Source organism: Pelophylax lessonae (assembly GCF_965119305.1).
Source record: "Pelophylax lessonae genome assembly, chromosome: 10".
Classification (NCBI taxonomy): Eukaryota; Metazoa; Chordata; class Amphibia; order Anura; family Ranidae; genus Pelophylax; species Pelophylax lessonae.
In genome coordinates, this window is record NC_138777.1 from 240,737,259 (window position 1) to 240,750,521 (window position 13,263).

At 50.8% G+C, this 13,263-nt stretch overlaps 1 protein-coding gene across 1 annotated transcript in view; it reads left to right on the forward strand.

The window, feature by feature from the left end:
* The window catches only part of LOC309566042 (cadherin-1-like), a gene marked incomplete at both ends in the record, with an annotated part of 135,172 nt that overhangs the window by 75,878 nt on the left and 46,031 nt on the right, over positions 1–13,263 (forward strand). Inside the window, one exon of the mRNA XM_082271065.1 lies at positions 774–902. Within this exon, the coding sequence (XP_082127191.1) occupies positions 774–902 (129 nt within the window). The remainder of the gene's footprint in view (positions 1–773; positions 903–13,263) is intronic.

Sequence of the window (13,263 nt, forward strand, 5' to 3'; positions counted from 1 at the left end):
GGAAGAGGAGTGTATATAGGGGTGATGTGCAGGAGGAAGAGGAGTGTATAGACTGTAAATAGCTACGTTGCTCCTGAAGAGTTCCAAGGTAAAGTGGGCATCCCATAATTTTCCCTCTACCTTTTTCAGGTTTTATCCCCCCAACAATACAAAGTAGCGGACTGTTTCTTGTCTCTGGGACGCTGCGGGGGGTTTAGTGCTCCTGGCTGTGCAGGTTGGGGGTCCTTTTTCACTAGCGGCTCCTATGTGGGGTGCCCTACACATGGACAAAGCACAGGTTCTCTTTCAGGGGGCCGTACCCAGGGGGGGTCATATTTGTCATTATGCTGAGGATTACAATATCTGTTATGGCTGCCAGGTGATATTTAAAGCTTCATTGTTGCTGAGATCTTTCCTCAGCTGTCAGATGCCCTTTAGATCAGCCTGCAAGGGCCAATGAAGCCATTGCTCTTTACTGCCGCCTGTTGGTGAGTCCTGGCTGGACATGGAATAGAATAATTGATGATCAGGTAGAATGGAAGGAGGATCTTCTGATGATATTTTGTATTTTCAGGGACACAATGATTGTATTTCAGATACATAATATACTAAAATTGGAGCACTCAGAATCTGGTGCAGCTCTGCATAGGAACCAATCAGCTTCTAACTTCAGCTTCTTCAATGAAGCTTTGACAATAAATCCTGGAAGCTGATTGGCTCCCATGCACAGCTGCACCAGATTTGCACTCTCCAGTTTTAGTAAATCTCCCCCTTTTATTGTCATATTCTTTCAGCTGTATCCGGTGTATACTCTGACTGTCAAAGCCGCGGACCAGGAGGGTTTTGGATATGAAACCACCGCCAAAGCTGTGATCACTGTAACAGACGCCAATGACAACGCTCCCGTTTTTGATCCCATTCAGGTGAGTGTGAAACCCGCATTCTGTCATTATATAGCGCTTCGTGTAACACCGGGATAATGTTGTAGTAGCTGCTCTCCCTGGAAATCAGTATCCCTAAGGGCGGCCATACATGGGCAGCGATCCATGTATGGGCAGTGATCCATGTATGGGCAGCGATCCATGTATGGGCAGCGATCAATGTATGGGCAGTGATCCATGTATGGCCAGTGATCCATGTATGGGCAGTGATCCATGTATGGGCAGTGATCCATGTATGGGAGTGATCCATGTATAGGCAGTGATCCATGTATGGGGAGTGATCCATGTATGGGCAGTGATCCATGTATAGGCAGTGATCCATGTATGGGAGTAATCCATGTATAGGCAGTGATCCATGTATGGGCAGTGATCCATGTATGGGCAGTGATCCATGTATGGGAGTGATCCATGTATAGGCAGTGATCCATGTATGGGGAGTGATCCATGTATGGGGAGTGATCCATGTATAGGCAGTGATCCATGTATGGGAGTAATCCATGTATAGGCAGTGATCCATGTATGGGCAGTGATCCATGTATAGGCAGTGATCCATGTATGGGCGGCGATCCATGTATAGGCAGTGATCCATGTATGGGGAGTGATCCATGTATGGGCAGTGATCCATGTATGGGCAGCTAATACTGTCCCCGACAGACTGCTGACCTGTCCCTACACTATCCATGAGCGAATGCGTGCCCAACCTTAGAGGCGATGCCTCGAAACGCGTAAGCGTGTACAGCTTCTGGGGAAGGATCCAATCTTGATCTCGATGCTGAGGACTCTATATTTTGTCTGATATGCTTTTATAAAGAACTCGTTTGTGTATTTTTATTCCATTATTTTAATAAACCTTTTAAAGATAATGCACTAGGCCAGTGCGCCCTTGTGTTTGTTTGTTTGTCGTTTTTAGTGGTCCCAGACTACCCTGGTCTTGAAAGGGACTGCGTGGCCGAAGCTTTCCAGATTTGCCGTGTCAATATTTCTCAACATTTGCAAGTTTGTAGCCGAGGTGGATAGAGGATTGCACCACTCAGAGCGCATGGGACAGGTGCATTGCACCAAATTTTTACTTGTTTCCTTAAATAGGCTCTGCCTGACCTAAGATGGCTGCTAGAGTCACAAGGGGGGGCAGCATTGAATCGGATAGCTTCCCCAGTGACTAAGAAAGTAGGGGGGGAGTGTAGCCACCAGGGACAGGGAGTGTAATACTTGCAGTATTGCCAAGGGAAAATAAAGGGAAAAAAGCCTGAAATATTAAAATGAATGCAGCCACCGTATCTAAGGAATGGTAAGCTGCAATAAGACAAGAAGTTCTGGATTGCTGCCCTTGCAAAAAATCCTTTATTGAAGACCAAATGACAGATGAAGTGGGGGACAAGCAGGTAGACTTGTTTTGTGTCAGCGCTTATTCATTACCCTTGGGTCTTGTCACCACATACAGCCGTGGCCAAAGGTTTTGCGAATGATACAAAAAATAATTTTCACAAAGTCTGCTGCCTCAGTTGTTATGATGGAATTTGCATATATTCCAGAATGTTATGAAGAGCGATCAGATGAATGAAGTCGCTCTTTGCTATAAAAATGAACCTAATCCCATTAAAACATTTCCACTGCATTTGTGAAGAAGGCACCCAAGAAAGTCCAGCAAATTCCAGTTGAGATGCTCCTGATTCAGCTATGGATGATTGAGCTGCGGGATCGGGGCACCACCAGTGCAGAGAGGAGGAAGATGGGGGCACCACCAGACCACCAGTGCTGAGGGGGGGATTGGGGCACCACCAGAGCAGAGATTGCTCAGGAATGGCAGCAGGCAGGTGTGAGTGCGTCGGCACGCACAGTGAGGAGAAGACTTTTGGAGGATGGGCTGGTGTCAAGAAGGGCAGCAAAGAAGCCGCTTCTCTCCAGGAAAAACATCCGGGACTAACTGATATTCTGCAGAAGGTCCAGGGATTGGACTTTGCATGTGCTCTCATTGTAGAGACTCTTTAAATTGTAGAGTTAGGGACTGCAGATATCAGCGTGCCTTGCCGTGGCCTGCAGCTTACGCATGTATTTGCAAATGTGTGCAAGCGAACCCCTGCTTTTAACGCATACTGTTAGACAGGTCAATTTGGTTGTGTTACGGAACAGGGCACCCCTGAGTAGGTACCTCCGTTGACAGAAGCTCCTAGTGCTTCCCGAGGGCTCCAAGCACTCCACCAGACACCGTAAGCACTTCAGACTCCACGAACCGCCGCAGCTTGGTTAGGGTCTTGGCATCTCCTACCCACCCTGGACCAACGACAAGGCCCCAGGTTCCTGTGGGTGAACCTCTCTTTCCCTTGAGAGTGCAGCAGAACAAGCTCTTACACAAGCTCTTAAAAGAGCTTAGTGATTCTCTAAGGGAGTGTGGAAGACCATAGCAATCCCTGCAGCAGATTCCCCCAATAACGAGACAAAGCTCCGAGATGAGGGTAAAACAGGAACAACATTTATTGGAAGAACAGAGCACTCTTTTATACAGAAATTGGAACATCCTTCCCCCAACAACCGCTTTCCCATTGGTCAATTGTAAAGTACTTGCAGTTCTCACTAAGGTCCTCTCCAGCATATGCAAATGAGGGCTTGAAAATGAGTCAACAGGGATTGGTCAGATAGCTTTGACCAATGCAAGGAGACAGAAGCCCCAGGGGGCAATCCATGTACACAATAGTCAGACACAGAACAATGGTTCCCTAACGAGCCCTCAATACACATTACTCTGAGTGTCAATAGACCGCCCGTCTCCTCAGAACTTCCTGTAATGCCCATATTAGGAGTTGGCTTCCTGTTCCTTACAGTTTACAGGAATACGTTTTAGCTTCCAGGAGAGGCAAGGCTCCATTAGCCACATGATTAAAGAAACACAAAAAGACACAAAAATGCATAACTCCCAGTCTACTGAACAGAACCCCTACATTCAACCCATCCCAAGATAGCCTGGATCTGAGCGCTCAACATATCCAAACAGCGCTCAGATGCCACAAACACAGTCAAATTGCCATAGGGTTTACGTTTAGCCTGGGCTGATGAGAGGGTCCATAGTCCCATTGCAGGAGGCGAGCAACCAGGCTTCTCCAACGCCCAGTGGCGAGATTGGTCTCGTCACAGGTTGGTCGCTGGCTGGTTGGTAAAATGTGACTGGAAATCTCTTCGTTTTTTTGATCTGCGTCCGCCCTTCCAGTGCTCCTTACCATTAAGACCGGTTATAGGTGGAGGCGGTGACCACTTTGTGCACCAGGGATTGGACTGCCGAGGACTGAGGGAAAGTCATTTTCTCTGATCAATCCCCTTTTCCATTGTTTGAGGCATCCGGAGAAGAAAAGGTGAGCACCACCAACAGTCCTGAGACCATTCATGTGTGTGTGTGGGGGGGGGGGCTTCTCAGCCAAGGGAGGGTCTCACTCACAATTTGCCATGAATAAAGATTGGTACAAAAAACTTCCTCCGAGAGCAACTTCTCCCAACCATCCAAGAAGAGTTTGGTGAGGAACGATGCCTTCTCCAGCATGATGGAACTCCTTGTCATGAGGCAAAAGTCATAACTAAGTGGCTTTGGGAACAAAACATGGAAATTTGGGTCCATGGCCAGGAAACTCCCCAGATCTTAGTCCCATTGAGAACTTGTGGTCAATCCTCAAGAGGCGGGTGAACAAAAACCCCACAAATTCTGACAAACTCCAAGCATTGATTATGGAGGAACGGGGGGCGGCCATCAGTCAGGATGTGGCCCAGAAGTTAATAAACAGCATGCCGGGGAGAGGCGACTGACATCCTTCATATGAACTGATGATGCCATTGGTCGTTCGAATGCTGGCAGCTAAAAGTTTTCAATGGTGCACAATGAAAACCTGAGGCTTTGTGTAATAAAAGGCAGAATTCATCCACATGCTGGCTTGTATACAATTTTTGGCCAATTTTTAGGCATTTTGCCAAGACACCCCCAAAGAAACCTCAAGGCACCCTGGTTAAAAAAGTCTGATCTATTGAACGTATGTTGGCACTGTTCCTCAGTTGTTCAACACTTTGATTTTAAAATAATTTGTATTTATGTACAGTATATGCCGGTTTTTTTCTAGTGTTTGGAACATGCTGTTGGTAATATACAATAATGGTGTGCTGTAGCTTCCTGATGACGCACTATTCATGCAAAACGCGTTGATGCCTAGTGGTGCATTGCATACATAATTTCCTGTCCCTTTATATCACCACATCCGAGGATTGGAACACACGCCGGCTTCCCTGAATGGATCGCCGTGACAGCTATGGATACGGATTGCTGGATAGACTTAGTGCCCGGCGGAGGGCACCTTTTACATTTGGATGTTTTTATCAATTAAATAAATAAGTTGCTCAATGATGACATTTTCCTATTACATGGATTGGGTAAGAGGGGGGATGATAACAGTGGATACAGGATTCCTGGTGGATTGGATGATCACACTTATATTTGATGGCTATCTGGTGAGTTAAGAATTTTGGATGGTGGAGGATTATACACCATACTTGTGGTGGACATCATGCATGGCACAGAACTGGATAATAATATACAGTAAAACCTTGGATTGTGAGAATAATTTGTTCCGGAAACATGTTTGTAATCCAAAGTACTTTTATATGAAAGCAAATTTCCCCATAAGAAATAATGGAAACTCAGATGATTCGTTCTACAACCATTTATTCAGAAGTCCTTCAGTTTATAGTCCATATAAAAGATTCTAGCAATTTGATTGGTTGTGTAACCATAAAATGTTCATCCACAAATGGCGCCTCCACAAGGGGATTAGGACAAAATCCAGCAGGAGCTACAGAGTATACAAGAAAAGAGAGGGGCTTCTAAGTGTAGAAATATGCAGTGGCAACTCTAGGAACAAAATATAGGGGGGGGCACATAAGATGCCACAGTCAAAACTGGGGGGAGAAGACAAGTTTTCAATAGTTTTCCTTTCTTCCTCAGGTATTGCATCATACCTGAAAACTCTTGAAGGCTATTCTTTATAGTTTAAAGCAATTTCAGCAAACAGCTTACACAGTAATAGCCCCTAGTATTGGTGCCAGTTTATGCTGTAATAACCCCTAGTATTGGTGCCAGTTTATGCAGTAATAACCCCTAGTATTGGTGCCAGTTTACGAAGTAATAACTCCTAGTATTGGTGCAAGTTTACAACGTAATAACCCCTAGTATTGGTGCAAGTTTACAACGTAATAACCCCTAGTATTGGTGCCAGTTTATGCAGTAATAACCCCTAGTATTGGTGCCAGTTTATGCAGTAATAACCCCTAGTATTGGTGCCAGTTTACGTAGTAATAGCCCCCAGTAATGGTGCCAGTTTACGCAGTAATAACCCCTATTATTAGTGTCCGTTTATGCAATACTAAAGCCTAGTATTGGGGCCAGTTTACACATTAATAACCCCTAGTATTGGTGCCAGTTTACACAGTAATAACCCCTAGTATTGGTGCCAGTTTACGCAGTAATAACCCCTAGTATTGGTGCCAGTTTACACAGTATTAACTCCTAGTATTGGTGCCAGTTTACGCAGTAATAGCCCCTAGTATTTTTGCCAGTTTATGCAGTAATAACCCCTAGTATTGGTGCAAGTTTACGCCGTAATAACCCCTAGTATTGGTGCCAGTTTGCAAAGTAATAACCCCTAGTATTGGTGCAAGTTTACAACGTAATAACCCCTAGTATTGGTGCCAGTTTATGCAGTAATAACCCCTAGTATTGGTGCAAGTTTACGCCGTAATAACCCCTAGTATTGGTGCCAGTTTATGCAGTAATAACCCCTAGTACTGGTGCCAGTTTGCAAAGTAATAACCCCTAGTATTGGTGCAAGTTTACAACGTAATAACCCCTAGTATTGGTGCCAGTTTATGCAGTAATAACCCCTAGTATTGGTGCCAGTTTATGCAGTAATAACCCCTAGTATTGGTGCCAGTTTACGTAGTAATCACTCCTAGTATTGGTGAAAGTTTACAACGTAATAACCCCTAGTATTGGTGCCAGTTTACGTAGTAATAGCCCCTAGTATTGGTGCCAGTTTATGCAGTACTAAAGCCTAGTATTGGTGCCAGTTTACAAAGTAATAACCCCCTAGTATTGGTGCCAGAGGTAAAAGTGTGAAAGGGGGTAAAAGTGTGAAAGGGGCCTTCAGTAATCAAAGTATAGTGTGCCCCCATCAATGCAGAGTTACTAAAGCATGCCCCCATTCAATGCAGAGTTACTGCAGCGTGCCCCCATTCAATGCAGAGTTACTACAGCATGCCCCCATTCAATGCAGAGTTACTACAGCGTGCCCCCATTCAATGCAGAGTTACTACAGCGTGCCCCCATTCAATGCAAAGTTACTACAGCATGTCCCCATTCAAAACAGAGTTACTACAGCGTGCCCCCATTCAATGCAGAGTTACTACAGCGTGCCCCCATTCAATGCAGAGTTACCACAGTGTGCCCCCATTCAATGCAGAGTTACCACAGCGTGCCCCCATTCAATGCAGAGTTAACACAGCGTGCCCCCATTCAATGCAGAGTTACCACAGCATTCCCCCATTCAATGCAGAGTTACCACAGCATGCCCCATTCAATGCAGTGATCAGCATGTCCCCCATCAATGCAGTGACCAGCGTGCCATTCCCCCTTCAATGCAGTAACCAGCGTGCCGTGCCACCTTCAATGCAGTGACCAGCGAGCCGTACCCCCATCAATACAGTGACCAGCGTGCCTTGCCCCATCAATGCAGTGACCAGCGTGCTGTGCCCCCATCAATGCAGTGACCAGTGTGCTGTGCCCCCATCAATGCAGTGACCAGCATGCCGTGCCCCCTTCAATGCAGTGACCAACATGCCATGCCCCCATCAATGCAGTGACCAGCGTGCCATGCCCCCATCAATGCAGTGACCAGCGTGCCGTACCCCCATCTATGCAGTGAGCAGCGTGCCGTGCCCCCTTCAATGCAGTGACCAACGTGCCGTGCCCCTTTCAATGCAGTGACCAGCGTGCCCCCATCAATGCCTCGACCAGCGTGCCGTGCCCCCATCAATCAATGCCTCGACCAGCGTGCCGTGCCCCTATCAATGCAGTGACCAGTGTGCCGTGCCCCCTTCAATGCAGTGACCAGCGTGCTGTGCCCCCATCAATGCAGTGACCAGCGTGCCGTGCCCCCTTCAATGCAGTGATCAGCGTGCCGTGCCCCCTTCAATGCAGTGAACAGCGTGCTGTGCCCCCTTCAATGCAGTGACCAGCGTGCCGTGCCCCCATCAATGCAGTGACCAGCATGATATGCCCCCATCAATGCAGTGACCAGCATGCCGTGCCCCCATCAATGCAGTGACCAGCGTGCCGTGCCCCCTTCAGTGCAGTGACCAGTGTGCCGTGCCCCCATCAATGACGTGACCAGTGTGCCGTACCCCCATCAATGCCTCAACCAGTGTGCCGTGCCCCCTTCAATGCAGTGACCAGCGTGCCATGCCCCCATCAATGCAGTGACCAGCGTGCCGTGCCCCCTTCAATGCAGTGACCAGCATGCTGTGCCCCCATCAGTGCAGTAACCAGCGTGCCGTGCTCCCTTCAATGCAGTGACCATCATGCCGTGCCCCCATCAATGCAGTAACCAGCGTGCCGTGCCCCCTTCAATGCTGTGACCAGCGTGCCGTGCCCCCTTAAATGCAGTGACCAGCGTGCTGTGCCCCCATCAATGCAGTGACCAGCATGCCGTGCCCACATCAATGCCTCGACCAGCGTGCCGTGCCCCCATCAATGCAGTGACCAGCATGCCGTGCCCCCATCAATGCAGTGACCAGCGTGCCGTGCCCCCTTCAATGCAGTGACCAGCATGCTGTGCCCCCATCAGTGCAGTAACCAGCGTGCCGTGCTCCCTTCAACGCAGTGACCATCATGCCGTGCCCCCATCAATGCAGTAACCAGCGTGCCGTGCCCCCTTCAATGCTGTGACCAGCGTGCCGTGCCCCCTTAAATGCAGTGATCAGCGTGCTGTGCCCCCATCAATGCAGTGACCAGCATGCCGTGCCCACATCAATGCCTCGACCAGCGTGCCGTGCCCCCATCAATGCAGTGACCAGCGTGCCGTGCCCCCATCAGTGCAGTGACCAGCATGCCGTGCCCCCATCAATGCAGTGACCAGCGTGCCGTGCCCCCATCAGTGCAGTGACCAGCGTGCCGTGCCCCCTTCAATGCAGTGACCAGTGTGCCGTGCCCCCATCAATGCAGTGACCAGCGTGCCGTGCCCCATCAATGCAGTGACCAGCGTGCCGTGCCCCCTTCAATGCAGTGACCAGCGTGCCATGCCCCCTTCAATGCAGTGACCAGTGTGCCGTGCCCCCATCAATGCAGTGACCAGCATGCCATGCCCCCATCAATGCAGTGACTAGCGTGCCGTGCCCCCATCAATGCAGTGACCAGCGTGCCGTGCCCCCTTCAGTGCAGTGACCAGTGTGCCGTGCCCCCATCAATGCAGTGACCAGTGTGCCATACCCCCATCAATGCCTCAACTAGCGTGTCGTGCCCCCTTCAATGCAGTGACCAGCGTGCCATGCCCCCTTCAATGCAGTGACCAGCGTGCCGTACCCCCATCAATGCCTCGACCAGCGTGCCGTGCCCCCATCAATGCAGTGACCAGCGTGCCGTGCCCCCATCAATGCAGTGACCAGCGGGCCGTGCCCCCTTCAATGCAGTGACCAGCGTGCCGTGCCCCCTTCAATGCAGTGACTAGTGTGCTGTGCCCCCATCAGTGCAGTAACCAGCGTGCCGTGCCCCCTTCAATGCAGTGACCATCATGCCGTGCCCCCATCAATGCAGTAACCAGCGTGCCGTGCCCCCTTCAATGCTGTGACCAGCGTGCCCTGCCCCCTTAAATGCAGTGACCAGCGTGCTGTGCCCCCATCAATGCAGTGACCAGCATGCCGTGCCCACATCAATGCCTCGACCAGCGTGCCGTGCCCCCATCAATGCACTGACCAGCGTGCCGTGCCCCCATCAGTGCAGTGACCAGCGTGCCGTGCCCCCATCAGTGCAGTGACCAGCGTGCCGTGCCCCCTTCAATGCAGTGACCAGCGTACATGCCCCCTTCAATGCAGTGACCAGCGTACATGCCCCCTTCAATGCAGTGACCAGCGTGAGTGTCCCCTTCAATGCAGTGACCAGAGTGCCGTGCCCCCATCAATGCCTCGACCAGCGAGCCGTGCCCCATCAATGCAGTGACCAACGTACATGCCCCCTTCAATGCAGTGACCAGCGTACATGCCCCCTTCAGTGCAGTAACCAGCGTGCAGTGCCCCCTTCAATGCAGTGACCAGCGTACATGCCCACTTCAATGCAGTGACCAGCATGCATGCCCCCTTAAATGCAGTGACCAACGTGCTGTGCCCCCATCAATGCAGTGACCAGTGTGCCGTGCCCCATCAATGGAGTGACCATCGTGCCATGCCCCCATCAATGCAGTGACCAGCGTGCTGTGCCCCCATCAATGCAGTGACCAGTGTGCCGTGCCCCCATCAATGCAGTGACCATCGTGCCGTGCCCCCATCAATGCAGTGACCAGTGTGCCATGCCCCATCAATGCAGTGACCAGTGTGCCTTGCCCCCATCAATGCAGTGACCAGCTTGCTGTGCCCCCATCAATGCAGTGACCAGTGTGCCGTGCCCCCATCAATGCAGTGATCAGCGTGCCGTGCCCCCATCAATGCAGTGACTAGCGTGCCGTACCCCCATCAATGCAGTGACCAGCGTTCCGTGCCTCCATCAAAGCAGAGAGACTTACCTGCAGCGGCGGCTTCTCCTCAGTCCCCCGGAGTCTCCTCGAGTCCTCCCGCCTCCTCCTCGGCCAATGGCATGCGTTCGCCTTTTGGCCAATCAGGAGCGGGTCTCGGACCTGCTTTCTGATTGGCCAGGAGGAGGATCTGTGTGACAATAGCGAATTTTCATTCGCTATTGTCACACAATGGGTGGTCTCGGGGCGCACTGCGCTGCGCCCCGGGTCCACCCTCTTCTGAAGCCTATTAGAGCCTATGGCTCTAATAAGGTGACTAAAAAAAAAAAAATCTCATTGAACTCCATGTCCCCTGCGCCCCCAACACACTGGCCGCCACTGGTAAAGATCATGTGTATGGTCTCTGACTGGTCACTCCCTTCAATGCTCGTATCCTGCTGTATATTCATGTTATTTTATATGGATAAAAAGCTGCACTCAGATTCCAAAATTGAAGTGTCTTCATCTGTACTGCGGGAGTGGGTATAGGACAAATTCAAAATGGAATAGATGCAAACTCACGCTAGCTCTGCCGCATAGTGAAATGAATGTTGGTGCTCAGGCTGCAGCGTCCAGATGCATGCAAGTGCTTCCAAGTAGCAAGAAATGCCGACACACGAATGCTTAGTTTTGATGCGATTTATTCCAGCATGACAGCAGTGTACAACATGGTAAAATGCTGACGCATTTCGGCCATAGCCTTACTCATAGAATACAAAAATATATTAAAATCAGACTTATATAGGTACAAAACAGCCCTGCCAAATGGGGGTGGGGGGGAGGGGGGGTATATTCTTAAAAGCAATTAAGATAATTGAAAAACACACAAGTGGGATGTTGAGGCCAGTTTGAAGAGAGGAAAGAAAAGAAAAAGCAAAAATACACACAATGGATACAGAGAAATCATTAACCATAGACATATCTTAATCATGTGATCATATCGAAAATAAGGTTAATATCCAATCTAGTGTTCCTTCCACTTGGTGCTCTACTATTGAGCCCCCGGGGTCACCCCCACACCTCACATTGTAGTAATATGCGGTGTGTGTCACCTCCTCTGGCTGCGTTTTTTAACCTGTTCCAAACCACAGAAAGAAAAAGATTTAGGATTCCCTGCATGTATCTCCCTAAAATGTTTGGCATTTACATTGGTTGTATCATCAACATGTTCCGATATTCTTATTTTCAAATTTCATCACAGTGATGAAAGTGTTAAGGCCAGCCGCGACAGTGGCGGCGGTCCTAACACTTTATCAACTTCATGGGAGATCCTTAGGATTTCCCTGCGGGTCTCCTGATGCGTTACAGCACAGCGCACCTCTCCATCCAGGACTCCTTCCCTCCCCCACACACCGCGGTGAAATGAAGGGGGACGGCTGCTACAGCGCACCTCTCCATCCGGGACTCCTTCCCTCCCCCACACACCGCGGTGAAATGAAGGGGGACGGCTGCTACAGCGCACCTCTCCATCCGGGACTCCTTCCCTCCCCCACACACCGCGGTGAAATGAAGGGGGACGGCTGCTACAGCGCACCTCTCCATCCGGGACTCCTTCCCTCCCCCACACACCGCGGTGAAACGAAGGGGGAAGGCTGCTACAGCGCACCTCTTCATCCGGGACTCCTTCCCTCCCCCACACACCGCGGTGAAATGAAGGGGGACGGCTGCTACAGCGCACCTCTCCATCCGGGACTCCTTCCCTCCCCCACACACCGCGGTGAAACGAAGGGGGAAGGCTGCTACAGCGCACCTCTCCATCCGGGACTCCTTCCCTCCCCCACACACCGCGGTGAAACGAAGGGTGACGGCTGCTACAGCGCACCTCTCCATCCGGGACTCCTTCCCTCCCCCACACACCGCGGTGAAACGAAGGGTGACGGCTGCTACAGCGCACCTCTCCATCCGGGACTCCTTCCCTCCCCCACACACCGCGGTGAAACGAAGGGTGATGGCTGCTACAGCGCACCTCTCCATCCGGGACTCCTTCCCTCCCCCACACACCGCGGTGAAACGAAGGGTGATGGCTGCTACAGCGCACCTCTCCATCCAGAACTCCTTCCTTCCCCCACACACCGCGGTGAAATGAAGGGGGAAGGCTGCTACAGCGCACCTCTCCATCCGGGACTCCTTCCCTCCTCCACACACCGCGGTGAAACGAAGGGTGACGGCTGCTACAGCGCACCTCTCCATCCGGGACTCCTTCCCTCCCCCACACCGCGGTGAAATGAAGGGGGAAGGCTGCTACAGCGCACCTCTCCATCCGGGACTCATGCCCCTACAGCAGGCAGGGGTGCCAAACCTTTTGAGGAGAGAGGGCCAGTTTAGTGATTTGACAACCGGTTGCGGCAGGGGCGTAACTACAGGGGTTGCGATTGCAACTGGGCCCCATCCTCCAGGGCCTGTGCGGCTCCCCTGTACACCTGGATAGGAGGGGCGGCGGGGGCAGCATGTAGAGAAATCACTGTCCTCCTTTTTCCTCCTATAGTTGCAGGAGGAAAATGGAGGAGATTGGTTCCTCTGAATGCTGCCCCCGCCACTCCTCCTATCCAGTTTCACTT